Source organism: Pseudonaja textilis, chromosome 5 (assembly GCF_049901715.1).
Source record: "Pseudonaja textilis isolate UNSWEBS1 chromosome 5, rPseTex1.2, whole genome shotgun sequence".
Taxonomy (NCBI): Eukaryota; Metazoa; Chordata; class Lepidosauria; order Squamata; family Elapidae; genus Pseudonaja; species Pseudonaja textilis.
This window is the reverse complement of record NC_141994.1, coordinates 18,479,352-18,501,830: the sequence shown is the minus strand read 5'-3', so window position 1 is coordinate 18,501,830 and position 22,479 is coordinate 18,479,352. Positions and strand designations below refer to the sequence as shown.

The following is a 22,479-nucleotide window of genomic DNA, read 5'->3' as shown; positions in this document are numbered from 1 at the left end:
CAATTTTGACAGTATCTATGATAGTCGTCTAACTCATCCATGCCACAAACCACTGACCTTTATCCTTAAATATTTAAGTTTTGTCAATATTTTTAAAACTCCTGGGGGGAAATTCTTGGAAAGTCAAAGTCCTGCTGATTTTTTTGGTTTCTAATAACATGTTAGCATATAAATATCCTATTTTAATAAACCTTATATATTACACAAAACTGACCAAAGGAAAGAGGATTCAAAAAGACCCACCCACAAAAAACCATGTTTATAGAATTCTATCCTGACTATAATCACTTACTGGAAAGCATAAAATCTGAATGTTATATTTGTAATAAAATCCATATATTAGTTGACTAAACATCTTTTTAAAGTGGATGATAGTTTTGGATGCCAGGATTAACCTCTGGGCCATACATTAGGCTTAATGCCAGGATTTCAGGGAACCCAGCAATACTTCTTAATCCTTTCCAAGTCTGATTGCCAATAATATATGCTCATGGCACAAATCCTTTCAAAGTTGATGCAAACAAAAGATCCAAAATATACAGGAGTTGGACTGTTGGATAAGGCCAAGGAAGAAATTCAGATTTCCACTTAAGATATGGTTTTCAGGTAATGAGCTTGAACCAGAGGTGGGATTCAGCAGGTTCTGACCAGTTCTGGAGAACTGGTAGCGGAAATTTTGAGTAGTTCAGAGAACCAGCAAATACCACCTCTGACTGGCCCTGCCCCCATCTATTCTCTGCCTCCCGAGTCCCAGCTGATCGGCTGGGTCTTCTTTGGTTGCCCTGCACAGGAGAACGGAGCTGGAAAGCAGGTTAGTGGGTGGGGAGGGAATGGAGATTTTGCAGTATCCTTCCACTGGAGTGAGGTGGGAATGGAGATTTTACAGTAACCTTCCCCTGCCATGCCCACCAAGCCATGCCACGCCCAAAGAACTGGTAGTAAAAAAATTTGAATCCCACACTGGCTTGAACCTTTCTCAACTCTTAGCTTACTATACCTCCCAGTTTGTTGTGAGGCTAGAAACAAATCATGTTTCCATCAGCCATCCCAAAGAGGTCTAGTACCTAGGTTTGCCCTAACATGTTTTTGGTTTTCAAAGGAAAACCCTGAAGAGTCGGAGGTTACACATGGAGAAGAATCAAACCTGACTGGAGCGGAATGGCTGACAAAAGGAGGTTACTGTTGTGAGTCCTCATACATACAGGTGAAACTTGAAAAATGAGAATATCGTACAAAAGTTTATTTATTTCAGTAATGCAACTTAATAGGTGAACCTAATATATGAGATAGACTCATTACATGCAAAGCAAGACAGTTCAAGCTTTGATGTGTCATAACTGAGATGATTATGGCTTACAGCTCATGAAAACCCCAAATCTACAATCTCAGAAAATTAGAATATTGTGAAAAGGTTCAATATTCTAGGCTCAAAGTGTCCCACTCTAATCAGCTAATTAAGCCATAACACCTGCAAAGGGTTCCTGAGCCTTTAAATGGTCTCTCAGTCTGGTTCTGTAGGAATCACAATCATGAGAAAGACTGTTGACCTGACAGTTGTGCAGAAAACCATCACTGACACCCTCCATAAGGAGGGAAAGCCTCAAAAGGTAATTGCAAAAGAAGTTGGATGTTCCCAAAGTGCTGATTCAAAGCACATTAATAGAAAGTTATGTGGAAGGGGGAAATGTGGAAGAAAAAGGTGCACAAACAGCAGGGATGCCCACAACCTGGAGAGGATTGTCAGCAAAAGGCCATTCAAAAGTGTTGGGGATTTTCACAAGGAGTGGACTGAGGCTGGAGTCAGTGCATCAAGAGCCACCACACACGGATGGATCCTGGACATGGGCTTCAAATGTCGTATTCTTCTTGTCAAGCTGCTCCTGAACAACCATGTCAGAATCGTCTTACCTGGGCTAAAGAAAAACAGAACTGGTCTGTTGCTCAGTGGTCCAAAGCCCTCTTTTCTGATGAGAGCAACTTTTGCATCTCATTTGGAAACCAAGGACCCAGAGTCTGGAGGAAGAATGGAGAGGCATACACTGCAAGATACTTGAAGTCCAGTGTGAAGTTTCCACAGTCTGTGTTGATTTGGGGAGCCATGTCATCTGCTGGTGTTGGTCCACTGTGCTTCATTAAGTCCAGGGTCAATGCAGTTGTCTACCAGGAGATTTTGGAGCACTTCATGCTTCCTTCCACAGATGAGCTTTATGGGGATACTGACTTCATTTTCCAGCAGGATGTGGCACCTGCCCACACTGCCAAAAGCACCAACACCTGGTTCAATGACCATGGGATTACTGTACTAGATTGGCCAGCAAACTCATCTGACCTGAACCCCATAGAGAATCTATGGGGCATTGCCAAGAGAAAGATGAGAGACATGAGACCGAACAATGCAAAAGAGCTGAAGGCCGCTACTGAAGCACCCTAGTCTTCCATAACACCTCAGCAGTGCCACAGGCTGATAGCTTCCATGCCACGCTGCATTGAGGCAGTAATTGCTGCAAAAGGGGCCCAAACTAAGTACTGAGTACATATGCATGCTTATACTTTTCAGAGGTCCGATACTGTTCTATGTACAATCCTTATTTTATTGATTGCATGTAATATTCTAATTTTCTGAGATTGTGGTTTTGGGGTTTTCATGAGCTGTAAGCCATAATCATCACAATTATGACAAATCAAGGCTTGAACTATCTTGCTTTGCATGTAATGAGTCTATCTCATATATAAGTTTCACCTTTTACGTTGCATTACTGAAATAAATGAATTTTTGCACGATATTCTAATTTTTCGAGTTTCACCTGTAAAACCATAAAAATATCTACTGGCAAGGAAGCACTAATGCATCCAATGCATCAGAAAGAAAGGCTTCTGTTTTACTGTTAAAGGAATACATTCAAGGTATATCTCAGGTCCTTCAGCATTCTACCATGTCAGGAACTAGTCACCTTCTTCTGACATCATTATTTTGCATTTATCACAGGATCTCATAAGACTAAAAGATCAGTAGTCTAAAGAAAAAAAAAAGACAGGATTTAAATCAAGGGTGTTGAAGTTTGGTCTTAAATGGCCAAGATTGAACACCCCTGATTTAAAACAAGTTATTTGATACTGTCAAACCCTATTTTAATGGGCCATCATGGGTGGAACGATGTCTGATAAACCCAAATGTCACAACATCCAAATGTATGCCCTTTGTGCATAAATGTATGCCCTGGAAATTGCTGCAAATGGTGTAATTTGCATGAATTTGTTCTGACTACTTGGATACAATAGGCTTGTGAGAATAGACCACAATAGAATGGTGTTTAGATGGACAGCCAAGATCCATTAAAAAAAAACAAAAAACAAGAGGATTTTCTTGGCCTCATATAGAGAATGCCTTCCAAACCCATCCAGAGCAGCCAACAAAATTAATTATCTTCCAGAGTAGTTGCTGAATAGTTACTCATTTTCTATACCCAGCACCTAGATTGGAACATTTTGATGTAATGTTTCCTGTTAGACGGGCAACTGAAGTCCTCTACTTCGTGCTGTCAATGAATGTTATTACTTTTTATTAATACCAGATGAGAATAATTTGGTAAAAGGGTAGAGGAGAATCAGATTAAGGGCATAGGTTACATGTTTTTTTAAAAAAAATCATAAATGCACGCAAGTTTCAACTTCTGTGTAGCACCATGTTATTCTGCTAGTTAGTTATTGTAATTATCCTGGTTAATATGAAATTCTAATATCTCAGGGTCTGGATTAAACGTATGGTTCTTCTATTTTGCTCAAGATGTACTTCTAGATCAACTCCTGGCAGGTCATTATAGTATCATATTCTCCGTGGGCATATTCATATATAATGCAACTTGACTCTTCGATAACCCTTAAGATGGGCTGATGGGAAACTGCAAGTCCTCATTTAACTTGCATTTTTTAATTAGATAATCACCAGAGAATGGTTATCCCACAAATCATTTTAAAAAAACAGGGATGGTTTTCAAGGCTGCTCATTCACAGTTCACCCATGAGCTAGTAAGTGCTCGCAAGTGCCATCCATGTGTCAAACAGGCCTCCAAGGAACACACTGGTCTTCGTATTCACTTTTAGTAATACTTACCACTCAGCCAACCAGGCGCAGTCCATAAGCCATATTGGTTCTCCAAGGAGGTGTAAATCTGCTTTTGCAGACTATCTCGGAGACCACTGATTACCCTGCTAAAGGTTCTGTATTCCTCAATTTAATGAATCTTAAAAACTGAGGTCTCCTTTGGTTAAATTCAACTTTTGGTGTCTTCATCAACAAATCTACACTATTTTCTTAGCCATAAATAGAGATGTGGTTGGCCATGATGTTCTTCTAGGAAGTTTTTGAACATCCCAGCCCAGCCTACAAACCTAGATTTCCTGAATAGTTTCCCACCCAGAATCCAACCAACTCTAACCCTGTTAAATGTCTTTGAGATCAACAAAGGTCAGGTAACTGCTGCCATCTAGCTGGACAATGGATCTTACATCAATATTTAGTATGAATAAGAAAGCGAAAGAATAACTTTAAATACTTTTTGAGGATGGACAAAAAGTTATTCACTTTTTGTAAGAAAATTCATGTGTGTTTCATCCAATAAATGCTATTGGGGAGTTTGGGGATATAATAAAACGGGAGTGTCAAACTCATGTCATTGTCACATGACATATTGGGACTTCCCCCCCTTCGCTAAACCGTGTGTGGGCGGGGCCAGCACGTGATGCATCCAGCCTGCAGGCCGCAAGTTTGACACCCCTGTAATAAATAGTTCCTTTACAGATAGTTCTGTACAACAATCTCTGCAGTTTTCATTAGCCTTTATATAAAGACTAGCTTGATACCCATGCTTTGTTACGAAACTATGTGGTTGGGCTTAGTTTTTGGGGAGGAAAATAAGGGGGGTGGGGAATTCTGCCTTTGCCTACCAGCATCCATCGGTGGTAGTCATCTGGCTAGCGTCCTGTCAGTATGTGAGAGAGTTGTTCAGTCTGGAAAGTGAAACAGTATTTGCTGTGTGAGCAAGGAGACAGCAAGGAGCCTGGGCGTGGCTTAGCTCAGCTGTTCTGTACAAAAGCTGCTTGGTGTTGTGAAATTAAAACTGAAACTCCCCTCCTCTGCTTGTGTTTTGCATTTGGAAGAGATTTCTTTTCAGGTGGGGAGTAGAACTCCTTAGCATCAAAGCATGTTAATAATAATATAGGAAATACTAATGCTCCAATAGTTATTTTTAAAAATCCTTTCTTAGTGAGCACCTAGAAGCCAAAAGGAACATACGTGCCAAATTTCAAATTTGTAGGCTTTACAGTTCTGGAGATTTTGTGATGATGTGTGAGTGGTATTTCGCTTTTATATATATAGATTACTGAATGAATAATTATAATGAACCCTATCTATCAATCTTTAATAATTAAGGCAACATACATTGTTTTAAAAAGATACAGCTAGTCCTCATTTAATGACTGGTCATTTAGCAACCATATGAATTTTCAACAGTCTGCATTGTAACTGCATTTTACAATGTTTCTTTTACCAGTTTCCAGTCTTTCGGGTGGGTTTTCTGCAAGAAACACTCATAAAACACAGGTCCCTGTATGTATTTACCTCTGCAAAAAAGTCATAAAATTGGGTCTGGTCATGTCTGGACACACACCTCTCCCCTCCCTCCGCCCCCACAGAATACTCTAATACAGGGGGTGTCAAATTTGATTTCATTGCAGACCACGTCAGGGTTGTGTTTAATCTTGGGGGCCAGGTGGGTGTGGCCAGGATGGGCTGGGCCAGCTCAACTTCACTCGTGTCGGGAGCACCTGTAATGGCCTGAGTCCTCTGCCAGTGACAACGTAGCTTGGGTGGCTGCAACAGCGGCCTTCCTGAGCTCCGTTTTTGCTGGCAGAGGGTTGCAGGAGATTGTCGTAGCCACACAAGTATGTTTTCGCTGCAGAGGCACCACAGGCCAGTCCTTCACTGTTTCCAGGGTAACCTTGTAGGCCAGATAAAAGCACCTCGCAGGACAAATCGGGGCCCCGGCCCCGGCCCTTGAGCTTGACACCCCTACCCTAATAAGATTTTGTTGTGTCAATAAGGTGGCCCCATAAAATCTGTACTTTGCTCAGTGGAATTCTGTTGAGAAGGGCAAAGTTACAACATGGAAGACCACATCTGGTGCGGACTTCAGACACCGATGTGCCTTTAATTCCGGTGCACCTGCAGAAATCTATCTGAGGGACCTCATCAATCTGTTATCCTTTCCTTTGTGCAATAGAAGCAAGATAAATCCACCGAACCTTTTCTGCACAAATAATTCATTTTGGTCTTAAGGATTAATCCTTTAGCGCAAAGAGCCTGAGACGCTCTCATTGTTTGCAGCTTCGTCATGCTCCTCCTTTGAGAGAGAGCTGTCATTTTGCCAAGGCCCCTTTCATGCCAAAGTGCTGCGTGTTTTTCCATTTATATTTCTAACACTCCTTTCCCACCTTGTGGGATGAGGAATAATGGATCTTGTCGGAATTCTATTTTCTCTTTCTTGCCCTCCGAGAACTGTGGGTTGCTTTTTTCTTTCTTCTATAAAAGAACAAGTCCTTTATTTCATGCTTTTGTTCTGTTGACGCATAGAACGAACAGGGATACTCGCTCGTTTACACTTCCAGGCATCATGCATGGAAAAATTACCCAACTTCTATGAGTTGAGTCCCAAAATAAGAGCCACAGGTTGGGTAAATGTGCACTAAAAACCATGCTGATCCATTTTTTCATACACGCTTCCTTCCCAAACTCTCTTTTTCCCCAGCCAGTTTTTGGTGCCATCAATCAGATTGAAAGACCAACATGGAATAGCACAAGGTTCATATCTTATGAACACTCATGGCCAGGGGTGGGATTCTACCAGTTCGCACCTATTCGCTAGAACCGGTTGTTAACATTCTAAGCACTTCGGAGAACCATTTGTTAGAAGAAATTACTGGTCTAATCCTGTAAGGAAGGCAGGAAGGAAACATTCTGGGGTTGCTTACAGAAACTGCCTCTTCATTACCCTTATTACATTCTTGGCAGGACTAGACTTCCTGTACCTGGAACTTCTCTGGAGTTTTTTCCCCCTCCTTTGCTGGTATTTTACTTGTGTTGAGTGACCATTCAAAGTTACAGTGGCCCTGAAGAAAGTGACTTATGGCCATTTTTCACACTTACAACTGTTACAGCACCCCCACAGTCATGAGAGGCCAGTCGAGGAGATGTGTGCCTCGATGTGAGTGATACTGAGTTGGCCATGCCCAGCCAATAACATGACCAAGCCACACCCACCAACTAAGCCACACCCACAGAACCGGTTGTTAAAAAATTTGAATCCCACTCCTGCTCATGGCCAACAACCTGGCCTCATTCTCAACAGGATTTCCATGATCTCTTCATAAACCTCTAGGCCTGTGGTGGCGAACCTATGGTACATGTGCTATAGGTCGCATGTAGAGCCCTCTCTGTGGGCACACATGTCATCCCCCCAGCTCAGCTCCATCGTGCATTCGCGCATGCCTTGTGCTGGGCAGATGGTCTTCAGGCCTCTGCCATGCATGCACGAGGCATGCACATGCAGGGCACACATGCATGCACAAAGGGGGAATGTGTGTGGGGGGGTGCACATGCGCAGGGGGCATGCACATTGCATTTTGGGTATGCGCATGCGTACTTTTGGCACTCGGTGACAAAAAAGTTCGTCATCATTGCTCTAGGCTTTACCATGCAAACCTGTAATCTAGCAGAACCTCAAAGACCGTTTGGGAATCTATACCAAACATAGGATCTATGGATCACAAAAAATAAATTGCCTCTCTGATTTCTAAGGCATACCTTTCTCTGAGACATCAGTCTTCAGCAAAACCTATCTACTGTATCTAGCTGACTTTTAGTAGTGAAGAGTAAAGAAGGACAAGGGAGACACTGGGAAAGAATATGGTATCACTCCAATTATTTAAAAATAAATGAAAAAGCAGCAGAAATAGGTATTTATATCAAAGCAGTCGATGAAATATCAGGAGGAATCTGATAACACCTTCAGATTTTTGGCTTCCATAGACTAGCACAGCTGTCTTCCTACAATGTTGTTCAAATTTACAGTTTCTTTTAACTTAACCTCATGCTTTCTTTCCTTTAAAAAAAAGTTTAAACCCAAGGAATGAATCATATTCAGTGAACCTCACTTCCAAGTAAAACTACATTCCAAGTAAAACATATTAATCCTTCTATTCTTTTTTCAATTACAATTCCTACAGCTTATTGTATATCTAAAAACCAGTATTAAATCTGACTTACTACTAAGCCAATTCTTAAAAATTCTTTTTCTTCTTAAAAAAAAATCCTATTAAACACCTTTAGAATCTAAAATTAGGTCTGAAAAACGTTCTAAAAAATATTGCCAGAAAGGACAATTTAATATTAAACATTCATCAAATTAAGACATGTGCAATTGAATAAGTAACTTACAAAAAATATTTTCAACTGGAAGCAAGGAGGGTAATAGAAGCTGAAATCTTTCCCCCAAGATCTGGTATCAATTATGAGAGATTTGCGCACTTATATAAAACAGGGGCCTATTTGTTTTGAATTAGTGTTGTGATTAAGTTGTCAGAATGGAGCATAAATGCAGAGGTGAACTGATTTGCAAAATGGCATTTTTTATAAATTATGCAAGTATGGTGATAGTGATGGTACAGGCCCTGTCTGGGTTTTTTAAAATGTAATTGCCCAGAGAAATGGATCTTAGAGAAGACTCTGTGGGAGAGAGAGGGAGGTGAAAAAAGTCAAAATGGTAGCTGTGATTGAAATTCCACCTCTTTTTTTATGTGCCTCACATGTGCAACATATGTATGAAAGAGGCAAAGCTTCCATTGTGGACTTTCTACAATTCCTCTTCCTATTGTGGATTTCCTTGGTAGCTGAACATAATTTTTGTTATTATGCTGAGGAGAACCAGCTACGTGGATAAGGGAGCCATAGACTATTTAAGAGAAAACCAGAAGCATTCTTTGAAAATAAATGCTGGATTTTGTAGGCCTGCCATGTTGTCTGTACGGCCCAAACAGCAACACTCACAAACAGCATTTTTCACTGCAGTTACAGGCACAGCAAAATGTAAAACAATAATAGTTGGGCTAAAACTCCAAGCTACTTTAATTCCAGCTATATTTTTCTACCTGTGGCTACGATTCGAACCATAGTCTCCTTTCCCTGAAAATACAGGTGAATAAGATTTTTTTTTAAAAAAAACACACCAAAAAAACCAACTACCAACCTTTACCAGTATGAAGACAATTAAGGATAATAAATACTGAAAGAGAAATATGCCACCCACCTATTTTTGTGGCCAACTATATAGGGACTTCCCTCTGGGAACAGCTCCGGAGGGCAGAGAATACAAGTTTCCTCACACATAAAGTAACTTTTGGTGTGACGTGGGAATGGAGGTGAGTGTTACAAAAAATCTTTTAAAATATCCATGGTGTGCAAAATAAACTCTTTGGCAGCATCTTTGAAAGAGGTGAAGAAACATCTCCATGTTACCTGAGCTGCTTTTGTATGGAAGCTTAAAGCTTCCAAATTCCTGTGGTGTTGAGTTGGTGCTTCCCAGAATTGGTTCTGAAATTTCAATATTTAGCATCTTTTTTGAAGCTGAGAGTGATGCGATAAAACCAACTGGTTAGGAAACATTTGTATTTGTTGCAGTATTTATTTTAGGTCCAAAATGTTGTATTCTGACCCTCACTAGGCCTTTGAAGAATTCTATCTTTTTATTTATTTATCTATCACGGAGTGTTTTCCCAGGTTGTCCTCTACATCTCAGAATCTAAACATTAAGAATTCTGGCAACTTTATATTCTATTCTGATAAGCATAAATGTGTTTTTTCTTTTTCTTTTTTTTTAAATAAAGGTTTTCAGTTCCACACATGGTGTGCCTCTCAACTTTTAGATTAAGATCACACAAAACAGCATAAGCATCTACAGATGTAAGCTGTAAAACCTATTAAATGACATCCAGGATGGTCAATGCCGAAAGAGATGAAACATTTTGCTCAGTGAAGTGAGCTAATTCTCGTAAAACAAGTCATTTCGTTGAGAACAGCTCTAATCCACGAGTGGAAACATCAACACTAAATACTATGAATGAAATACAGGAGGAATATTAGAATTCTTTATTATTTTCTAACTGAATTTGTCAAGTAACTTTTTTTCCAAATAATAAATAATGCTTGAGGTAAGTATTTTCTCTAAGTTACCAAAGAGGTTTTAATTTGAGGTCCAAAGGTTTCTGATTGAAAAAAACAATTGATAAGCACAAAGAAAATATTAATAATAAACCAAATGCAGTCTAAGCAGTTAAACTTGCACTGAATTAGCCTGATTAATTTTATTGCACAAATAAAATTCCATCTTGGATGAATCTTCAGCATCAACCTGTGATTTCTGTAAAATTTATAAAACTGAAATGAAAACTCTTACGTTGATAATTACATGGGTAACTGAGACTCTATTTCCTGATCTGATTCAAAATGTTGATGCTTTCTTTTAAAACAAGATGATATCTCGACACATAAAGGAAACTCTTTTCCCTTCCTTGGTTATTCCTGAGGAAACCTTCTTGGTTAGGGGACACTGTTTTACTCCCAAGAAAACTCCCCCAGGATTTTCAAGACCATTTCATTCAACCTTTAGTATTCCATTAAGTTTTCATGACTTGACTTCCATATCATTTTATAACTGTTTTGCCTTAATATATATAAAGGATATTAAAATCCTTTATATGTATATGTATAAAATTATTATTTGAAAATAATAATAAAAAAATATTTAAATATGATTTTAAAGCTGCATCTTAAGAACATATTTTATGCTGTTTTAGGGGGTGTTTTCCACACCAAAATCCTGAGTGAAAAACATGTGCATGTAGACACCCTAATAACCCTATTTCAAAAACCAATAATTTGATATGTGAAATATTTATTAATTTATTTATTTGATTTGTCAATTGCTTACAAGATAATAGGTATAAATATAAACATGAGTAAGAATACAGGGAATAAGTACGAATAAATGGGGACAATAGGACAGGGACGGGAGGCACGATGGTGCACTTATGCACACCCCTTACAGACCTCTTAGGAATGGGGTGAGGCTATACAACATCCAGAGACTATATAACATTGCAGATTTAATAATGAAACTATTTGCCTCTAACAAATATGTAGGATTTATGTAAGACTTCCCTTTGAACGTACTTCCTGCCCCATTTTCTCATAATCTACATTTGTCTCATAACCTACAACAATAATCCTAAATACAAAGGAAGTACAGGCAGTCCTTGACTTATGACCACAATTACGACTAGATATTTCATTGCTAAGTAAGGTGGTTGTTAAGTGAGTTGACCCAATATTCTAACTTTTACCATGGTTGTTAAATGAATCACTGCAGTTGTGAAGTGAATCACACCATTATTAATCCAATCCAGTTTCTTCCCATTAATGTTGCTTGTCAGAAGACAGCTGGGAAGGTGGTAAATGGTGGTCACATGACCCCGGAATGCTTTAATCATTGTAATGTCAAATGGCCCCAAATTGGTCAAGTAACCATGGAGATCCTGCAATAGTCATAGAGGCGAGGACTGGTCATACGTTGGTTTTTTTTTTCAGTGCCATGTAATTTTGAATGTTGGTTAACTGATTGCTTTTAAGTCAAGAACTACCTGTGTTCCTTAAAAAAAAAATCACTATAATGACCACATATTAAAACACAACTTCTAGGCAAGTTTTAGTGGGAAGACTGCAATTTTATGTACATTGATTTGATTCTTGTAATAACCAATAGTCCATGAAAGAATAGTCGATGAAAGACCAGAAGGTCCACCCTATCTGGATTAGGATTTGAGACTGCAGTGTGCTTTGACCTAGAGAAAGACCATCGGGATTGCCACCACTAAAGTCACCTTTGAGGAAATAAAAAATATGTCCTTCATGACATTACCGAGTAATGGTAGAATGATTCCAGATGTTCTTGGAATATAATGCTGATTCCAAAATACAACAACAACAATAACAACTAACATTAAGATTCAACTTGGACTATTGTATAGATGTTCCTCAACTGACATCCATAACTGAGTCTCGAATTATAGTCATAATCCTTGTGGCCATTAAGCAGGTCACCATTTAACTGGACTCAATTTCACAACATTTTAGGCAATGTTGGTTAAGTAAATATGGTGGTCATTAAGGAAATCAATTTGACCCAATGGGCTTTTTTTTTTAACAAGAAACCAGAAGTGAATTCTGGAAGTCGTCAAAAAAAAAAAAAAAAAGTTGAAAATCATGGTCAAGTGACCACAAGATGCTGCCAACCATTATAAAGGTGATGCAGTTGTGAAGTGCCAAAAATGCAATCATATGACTGTGAATGTGTGTGTGTGCACGTGTCTGTGCAGTTGTTGTAACTTCAAAACTGATTCGTAAGTAGCTTTTTGGATAATTTCATAATTTCAAATGGTCACTAAGCAGGTCATAAACCACCAGTCTGGAGACATGGGTTCAAAGCCCTCACAGAGTTCCCTGGGAGTCTCTGAGCCAATCATGCTCCCTTAGACCTACTTCAACAGATGGCATAAAATTAGAAGAAATCCCTAATGGATACCTTCTTGAACTCTCTAGGAGATATACTTACAATAATTATCCAAAGCAAAATAAATAATACAAGAATATAAAGTGTTGTATTTCTTAGTTTACATTTGTTTATAACTTGAAATGTTACTTATCTTACAAAACACTGAATCACAAATTTATCAGTATTACAGTATTTGCCATATTATTAGCTAACAATGCTATGAAGAAGAGATGGTAATTCAGTAGCCTAACTTACAATCAATATATTTACATATATCATGCATATATAGTTTGTGAATGTTCTATTATAGATTCTTAAATTGACCACTGAATAATAATTAAAAAAAAGAATTATGGCAATCTAGGGGAATGGAAAAAAAATGGAATTAGTTTATCCATTTCTGAGGGTGTCCACGGAACAGGGATTTGTCAAAAATGTCAAGATGGCAACTGTGATTTGTCCATCAAGCTGAACCACTGTTTTTAAATTTTAATTTGGCTTTTCTCCTTCTCTTTAATTCACTGAAAAGCCGAAAAGCAGAAATGTGACAATTTACAATTATGCACAAAACATAAAAGTATAATTGTTGGAAAGGTAACAAAAGCGGAACATCTTATGTAGCTCAAGCAAACCAGGATGAAGTCACATATCTTTATCCTTGTAACATCATTAAGTCTGACTTAAATAAATCTATTTTGAACTAGGATCCCCACAAACGTAGCTTTCCTAAGAAATGACCAGTGTTGCAAAACCCTTATCTGTCAAAATAAGGTTTCTGATGAGTCCTTTCACCAATGGATACCTGAATGATACCTTGCAAACACACTTACACACTGAACACCCCGCTCTTGGCTGAAAGAGGCCCTTCCTTCTTTAGAAAGAGGCCTTCAGGGCAGCTGAACAAAAAGGACTACCTCAATTAAATTTGACAGAAAGCTTGCAAGAAAAAGGCACGGAACTAAAAAATAATAATAAGAAGTCAAATGAGAATAAACGGAGCTCAGAAAGTGAACCTAAACATTCTCAAATGCCATGAGGAGAGGGGGAACTCCTCTGAGTGCAGGACAGAAAGAATTGGGGGGCAGGTCAGAAAAGGGGGAAAAATATAAAAGGAAGGGAAGAAGACACAAAATAAAAACTGGTGAAATGTTAAATCTTTCTGATCCTCATATAACTCTAAACTCTTTCTGAATCGACAGAGTACGAAATCACTATTTGCATCTTTAGGAGCTTTGACAATTTGTTTTAGCAGTAGCCTATTTTTCGTAGTGTGGGAGAAAGTCTGTAGCCACTTGGTCAGAAAAGCAACCAAGATTTGGGAAGATCCGAGTCAGAAGTGGCAGGAACCCTGAGTGATATTAATGTGTGAACTGCCGACCCAACTTCTGGGTCTGAATACGCAGCCAAAGGTAATGATCATCTGAGGGCTTTGCACACTCATCCTGGATAGTCCACTCATGGAGGCGAAGGCAAAGGGCCTGCTGTGAGGTGAGATGAAGTATCTGTAACCATCCAGCAATTATACCACTGTGGAAGTTCTTAGCAGGAGCTCCAAATGGTGGAAATTCATCGGTGCCTTTTTTGTATTACTAATTGGTGAAAGTTTGGCTTCCACAAGTGTGTTGATACAATGGTCCAAAAAACAAAAAACAACAAAACCAAGATGGCACCCAAGACGATGGTATCTATGCCTCTTTCTTATGGTGTGCTCTGAAGCTTAATTCTTTTTGCTTGAAAATTCCCAGGACTTAATTTTAAATGTCGTTTTGTGTTTTACTGGACTGGACCATGAATCAATCAATAAATCAAACAAACGATTGTTGCATCTTTCTGGACTGTTAATTTCAACACTATGGTACTTATTTAAAAAATTAGGTTGCTATGAAACCACTCTTTCTGGGCTGCTTAAATCCCAGGAGCTATGACCATCCTAACTAGCAAACCACAGGATGAAAGGATTAAAAAAAGAAGAAAAGAAAGAAAGAAAGAAAGAAAGAAAGAAAGAAAGAAAGAAAGAAAGAAAGAAAGAAAGAAAGAAAAGGCACTGCTTTAACCACATTTTGAAATTACCCAGGAGAGGCCCATTTCTCCACCAGCTCTGGAATCCAGTTTCCCATTGCTGATGCATCTGGGCTCCCTTGTTACCTTACTGCACCGCAGTGTGGCTGGCCTGCCCCACGCAGCACACATCGTACCCCAGGGTTGTCGAGACGAGACGCCCCATTTTGCTGTTCTGAAGGCCGGCAATGAAACAGCTGCAGCGTGCCAGGACAAGAAGCATCCGCCGAGTTGCCTTGGCAATGCCCCAGACGCTGCTTGCAGACTCTTTCAAGCCCACAGGAGGAGGAGGGGGGGTGGGGGACAAAACATGGCTGTCCTTCAGGCCTGGAAACATTTGCAACCCCTCCCTTCACGTCCCTTTCCTCGTCTCTCCCTGCCTCATCTCTCTTTATGCAGCTTTGGTTAATGGCCACTCCTAAATCTCTTCGATTGTACCAACAAGGCAAAAATACTTAAAAGCAAAAGAGCCCCACTTGGGAGCCCGAATGAGGAACTATTCCTCTTAGTTTGACTCTTTTCTTCCTAATGCTTCTCTACTTGCAACATCAACTATGCATCCACAGGCAGATATATTTATTTGAGGTTGATTTTCCTGGATCATGATGGATCTGAATAGTTAATTCAAGAAAAACTGGCTACCGAGGTGTAAACGAGAACACGCAGACATGGTTAACTATATGGTAACTCCATTTCCTCTCTCTGATTTGTCTATTGTTTAATATAAGAAGCAGGTTTTACAGTTGTCAGTCTACAGATGGTGTTTGGCTTTATGCGTGGTTTTTTTAAATTAATTTTTTAATTAAATTAAATTAAATTTTTTAACAAGAAATATCTGCCTAAAATCCTTTGGGTTGTGGGCTTTATAAATGCAGTCATAAAATAAATAAGCATATAAATATATTAATAATGAAACCTCATGCTTGCAACAGGCCCCTTTTAGGCTTCTAGAAGGAAACAGAACAAAAATTTCCCAAATAAAATTGCCATTATTTTCTGCAGCAAAGCTCACAACATATTGCCATTTAATCAATTAAACCACCATTGTACATCTAAGGCAATGCTGCACGATCTGCCTTAAAACTGCATCACGTGACTAAGAACCAACCACGATACTGATTTATACAAAACCAAAATGGTTGGTAAATGGAAGCAAAGCCACTGGGGTCCTTTCTTCATACAGAGATGCAGAGGTAATTTTTGAAATAAATGGCGACATAATAGTTCTGAGCCTTCTTTTAGGTGCCCACTGAACAATTTGGAGGGATATGATTGTATTTTGGAAAACTGTCAAGGATTAGACAAAGCAGCGTCAATCCTTGATATGTCCTTTGGAAGAATATCCCAAAAGGACAGGCTGGCTTTCTAGATGGTTAAAAATCCATGCTCCAAAGGTTTCCTCATGGTCTTTCTTCTAGTTTTAACCAAGTCCTACCAGCTTAGTTTCTTAAAGTCAATCAAGGTAGCTAAGAACCTTTCCCTTATAATGGCCAGCTATTTTATAAAAGCTACGGAAGGACAGAAACCTGGATTTCTCTGTGATATGCTCAAAATACCAGCAGGCACACTGCTAAGCAAACCAAATCAATAATTTCCAACCCAAGCCTAAACAGACTAAGATTAATGTAATTTATTCCTACATTGACATGTAATGAACAGAACCGTTAATATCTTGTTCTTTTACTGTTGCAGTTTCTACTATACTTTCAAAAGCTAATTCATTAAGCTGAGATGTGCTTGCTGTATCACAAAGTGGTGTGAATTTGTGTTCGAGATGCTGTGAATTTGTGCAAGATCCAGAGCATTTCTCAGGCCAGCGATTCAACCGTTCAACCTTCTTGCTTTTATTATTTGTAGACCATTTATAACTTTATAAATACCCACAACAGAGCAAATCCCTGGTTTATAGTTAGACAAGGATCTCTTTATCATTCTAATCATTCTGCAAACATTGTACCCGGATGCCATGCACACAATGAAAGCTCATCGATAAAAATAACACATGCTTCCCATTTTCTCTTTGGATTTACCCTAAGTAGACTTGGGATAGAGTACCAAACTGTTCTGTCAAGCAATGAATACAATCGAATCAGATTTGTGCCTCCTGATGATCAATTCCCTTTTCACACTGATCACATAAGACTGGGAGAAAAAATCCCATAAATTCTTTGTCTGACAGCAAGAAATCGTTCAGACAGACTTTTTCAACCTGGGAACACATATTCCATTTTGCATTTCTTAAACACAAGATATAAGATCTGTCCCATTGATAGGCATCCATTATAAGCTAGCGTGACATGACACACATTCAGTTGTCATTGCAAAAGTTTATATAGTTTTCATGATGTGATGTCATTCCACCTCACCCCCAGATATCTATGGATTAATGACAATGCAAGGTGATCCAATGATTCCCTCAAGGAGCACTTGGGGAAAACCATTTTTCAAAAATAATTTTTTAAATGCAGTTTAGTAGGGCATGAAAACCCAGATTTCAAAGCTTAATACTGCTGAGAATGTGCATCATGTATAATTATTTTGTATGGCATATGCTTTTGCTAATAATAATTAAAAATGCATTCTTCAAGAAATTCTACAGAGAAAAATATTGTTAATGAAGAGCACTGTTTTAAAGAATTTCCCCTTACTTTCAATCTTATAGCTCACGGGGAGTAACTAATTTATTTTAGCCTAATTGTGGACAGTTTCCTGGGTTTCCCCTTTCTGAGAAATGCTTTGGCTGCATGCATTGCTCTATTTTGTGTGCCTGACTGTCCCTGTGTATATGTGTTCGTGCGTCTATACTTTCGCTAAAAGAAAAGAATGGGCTGATGATTAAAAAAAAATTTTTTTTTTAAAAAAAAACTCAATTTCTTAATTTGGGAAAAGAAGGCAGTCAAAGCTGTGTTGCATTTTATTTAATAAAAAGTATGATTTTCCTAATAATTGCAAAAAGACAACTTGTGTCCATTGACACTACTATTTGTGTGATATGATCAGTATAGAATTTATTTTCTTATATTGTTTGATGTTCTTTGAAGGTACTTTGTTCCTTCCTACGAGGAACTGAATTACATGTACGGAACAATTCTAGGCACACGCATACCAGAGAGATATTCAACCATGTACCTCTTGAGAACAGGACATGCAATTCCCAATAATTGTTCAAGGAGTTTTTTTTTTTAAAAGAAAGCCTTTTTCAAACCCGAAGTCCTGTTGATCAGCTGATCAAAAGGAGAAATGAGCCACTGAATACAGATCCTCCTTTAAGATAAATTGATGAAGAGTTGAGCTTAAAAAAATCAATCAAATATACGTTGTAATATATTTTGTACTGGTCATTTGATTATGGTGTTATGAACGAATAAAAAATGTATTTATTTTAACAGGCAAGTAATACAGGGAGCCTTCCTGTGTTTGTAGGCCTCGTTATGCCTAGTACCCTTTTCTCACAGAATTCTTTCTTCCACATTGCCCAAAAGGACAACTTCTGAAATACTGGCAGGTTTTCATCAAGGAAACAGGTTTTGTATTCAATGTATTTCCTTGCCAAACCACTGTAAAGGACAAAGCCGTTTGCAAGGCAGTGCAGAGCTCCTGAAACAGTTGTACCTAAGCCTAAATCTCACAAAATTATACAGCTAAAAATTACACACACACACACACACACACACACACACACACACATATATATATGTAATAAAATATAATGGATGGATAGACAGACAGACAGACAGGCAGTCAAGCAGACTGATGGATACTATATCCTAATTCGTGACTGTAATTTTTCTTATTTTAAATTTATGTAGGATTCAGTTCCTAAACTATACATATGCAGGCTTAATTTCTTCACATTTCAATAGTTTTGAATGAACTGAGACAGTATGCTTCATAGCTGCTGGAAACTTCAATTTTTATACTAAAAAAATCCTAGTTTTCTTCTCCACCGCTTTTACAAATGCATAGCATACACTTCATTATATTTCTTGCCGAATCTAGTCTTACCCCAAAATTAAAAGATTGATTGAAAGGACTGGTCTAATTATTCTTTAAAATATCTTCAAACAAAATATTTACTATCACAAACAACAGGAACTGTACTATTCCAAATATTGAACAAACAGCAGTAAGTTTTTAGATATTCAGACATTAGCAATGCATCCCATTTTTTATAATTGAAATATGATGATACAACAAAGAACTAAAAAGTCAGCAAGATTAAAGAATACGTAAACTTTTAGCACCTTTTATTTCAAGAGGATGTGTTGTCTTGATGCCCAGCTAATAATAATGACTAGCAAAAAATATCCTACACACATCAGCTGTGATTTCAATTTTAGATACTACTGAAAGAATACAGAGTTACTACAAACTATCACCCCGTCACACATCCAGGGTTTAAAGCAATCTCTGCATAAAGTAGGTTTTAACTGGATACCTTCTATTCCTTTACAATTTAATATTTTTGAATTTCTGAAATTAAATTTAGTAAATGCAAAAACAGTTGCATCGGTCATTAAAAAAAAACCTCATTTCACCAGACAGAAATATTTGATGTGCCAAGCTAAAAAAAAAAAAACCGTGTGCATCAATTAATGATTTTTTTCATTCTGTCTCTATATTTATATATTAGTTATGCCTTGTTTTGCACATACTACATTCACTTGCACTTTTAAAAAAAGCTTAAATGCTTTTTAGTAATGATCACATCCATCCTCTTTCATTCACTAATAATGTGGCACACAGAAGTATGTGTGATTGCCCTTCTCAAGGAAAGGTGATTGTCATGAAATTATATTCCCCAAAAGAAAAACAGAACTGAATGAAATTATCCTTTCTATTGCAAAGTCCATATTTGCATTTTATTCTTAAAACAGAAGGAAAGCTCCGATGTGTGAAAAGTAAGTTCTCTATTGCAGCCATCGCGAGCTGCACAATTCCATGCAGTTTCCTACCTGGGCAAAGAGATCCATTGGCTAAAGCCCTTTCTTCAGCAATTCTCCACCGCATTTATACACCAGGGGGATCAGTGGAGAGGATGGTGGCAAAACATAAAATAAAATAAAATTTAAAAGAGGAAATCAGCAAGAGCCTCAAGAACGAAACCGTGTTGTTGACCTTTGCGGCGTTTTCATGAATTGAAAGCTGGCTGGTTTGAAGCAAGGTTGGCACAAGGATGTATCCGATGCTGAGAATAAAGAGCCAGCCCCGTTGCCTTTTTTCTATTGGGGGGGAATATTGGGGAGGGTTACTCTCCCTCAAGATCCCCAAAGGAAATCTATAGATCTCCTTTCTATTTGTCGAAACTTCCTTTTCAGGCTCGGAAAGGCTCTTCGGCTGCTCCGCTCTCTCGGCGGGCATCGTCCTCGGGGAGAAAAAAGGCTAGCCAAACTCAACCAGAAGCGCTCAAGGGGAAAGAAACCAAGGCTTACCCAGGAGGAAGCAGCTTTCAGCCGCGAAGGGGTCGCCCGCCCGTCTCGCTCGTCCGCGGTCTCCGGCGAAAAGCAGGGGCGGGAAGAGCGGCCGCGATCGCGCCGGCGTTCTGCAAACGGACGCAGGCCTGGGAGAGCAGGCAGGCAGGCAGGCAGGCAGTGCTGACCCAGCAGGACTGTGCAAAGCCTCTTCAGCCCCCTGCCACCTCTTGCCCACCGCTGCCCACTCCGCCCCCCCCCCCAGACACCCGGCTGCCAGCTCCGGGCAATAACAATAGGCGAGGCAGAGCGGGCTGGCATGAGAGAGAGAGGGGGAGAGAGAGAGGGCGAGCCAGAGGAGAAAGGGAAAGGCGAGGGAAGCGTGCGTTAAGCTTGTCTGGCAGTTAACAAGTCTTGAATGAAGAATGTTAGCAAACAGACAAACAGCATGTCTGATGCATGCTAATATCCTCCGAGTCACCAACCAGTGACAGTTTGAATAATGCAAGGGGGGAGGAGAGAGAGAGAGAGAATGAAAGGAGAAAGAAAAAGGTAAAAGAAAGAAGGAAAGGGGGAAGGAAAGAACGAAAGGAAGAAAAGAGGGAAGGGAGGGAGGAGGGAAGGAAAGAAGGAAGGAAAGAACAAAAAGGAGGAAAGAAAGAAGGAAGGGAAGAACGAAAGGGAGGAAAGAAAGAGGGAAGGCACAGAGGAGGGAAGGAAAGAAAGAAGGAAAGGGAGGAAAGAAAGAGGGAAGGCAGAGAGGAGGGAAGGAAAGAACGGAAGGGAGGGAGGAAAGAAAGAGGGAAGGAATGCCCCTTCTTTATGCAATGCCTGCAGAAACTTTTCCCTACGCCCATTTTGCTGGACAAAATGGAATCGCTGCCTAGCTTAGACCAACTCCGGGAGGGCTTCACCCGGCCGGCTCCCGTGCCCGCTCCTCCCACACACCCACACGCCCTCTATTCTTTCTAGAAGGGACACCTGCCCTCCCCAACCTTCAGCTGCAACACCCCCGAGGGGCCGGCAAGCGAGGGGTGGGAGGAGAGAAACAGGCAGGCAAGCCCCGGGCCAAGCGATGCGAAGGGAGGGCGCCGGAGACCTTCTCCGCGCTCCCCGGTTTGCCCCGAAAACCTAGCCGGCTTCGGCGCCCGAGGAGTCGTCCGGCTCCGTGTGGTGTTTGTTTGGACCTTCCGCTGCACGGCCTACACGTGAACTCCGCTCGGGCGGGGCCGAAAGAGCCAGCGGGGGGGAACTGGGACGGGCGTTAAGGGCGTCCACGGCCGCGGCCCACGGAGGCGCGAAGGGGAAGCGCCGGCAAAACCCTCCTTCCCGGAAGGGCAGCCCAAATATCAGGCCGGCGGGAGAGTCACGGAGCCCCCAAGCTACTCCAAGCCGTCCGGCGAGGACCGCTCGATAAGCGGCTGGTGAAGAGCAGCTACCCGCACGGCGCCGGCCCCGAGCTGCCGCAGCCGAAGATTGGAGCCCTGGATGAACCAGGCCTCCTCCTCCTCCCCTCCGACGCACGCACGCACCTCCTCCTGGCTTGCACGCACACACACGCACACTCCCCCGCGCGGTCCCGATAGGCGTGCAACAAGACGCGCCCCCCCTGCCCGCGCCCTCCGGTCAAGGGTGGACGTTGGAGGGGCGCAGTTTATGCTCCTTGGCCTCCCGCGATTGGCACTGCAGCTCCTTGTGCGGGAGGAGCGGCCGTGCCAGCGCGGGAGGGGAAGGCAGGCGCTTTCCACACGTGCGCGCTCCCGCGCGCGGGAGCCAGATGTAAAGAGAGAGAGAGAGAGGCGAGCGCGGACGGGGGAGGGACAGTCGGATTCCGCTTTCGACACGGCGTCGCCTCTTCCTTCGGGGGGCGGCGAGGAGGCCCGCCTTGCACACAAAGACCCGCCGGCTTGGCATCCGGCGGGAGGGGCGGCGAGGTGGCATCCCCGTCGGAAACTCAGCCCGGGGGGGGGGTGGGGGGCGCTGTTGCGTCTCACCCCTCCCCCGCTGTCCTCTCCCTCCCCAGTCAAGACGGGCCAGCGCCCGGCGCCGACTCCAAAAAACCCGAGCTGGGCTTGCTTCGCTCCGCTGCCGGCCGGGAAAGAGGCCGCCGCTCTTGGCAGAAAAGGCCCCTCGCAGCGAGTCAGGGCAGGCGGTCACGCGCGGCCTAGGCCACGCGCGCCCCCTTGGCCTTGCCGACTTTGCCTAACTTGGGTTCCTTTTCACCCGCGCGGGCCCCCGCGCCGCGCTCGCGAACCACTTCCTGCCCGCTCGGGCTGGCTGGCTGGCACGGTGAGGGGGCGCTTCCTTCCTTCCTCCCTCCCGGCCTGCGGCCCTCTCAAACCGCCCGT

At 41.1% G+C, this 22,479-nt stretch overlaps 1 protein-coding gene across 1 annotated transcript in view; it reads right to left on the bottom strand.

The window, feature by feature from the left end:
• The window catches only part of LOC148125553 (uncharacterized), a 30,529-nt gene that overhangs the window by 5,227 nt on the left and 2,823 nt on the right, over positions 1–22,479 (bottom strand). The window contains exon 2 of the mRNA XM_087935481.1: positions 20,153–20,949. Coding sequence (XP_087791607.1) covers positions 20,153–20,949 — 797 coding nt within the window. The remainder of the gene's footprint in view (positions 1–20,152; positions 20,950–22,479) is intronic.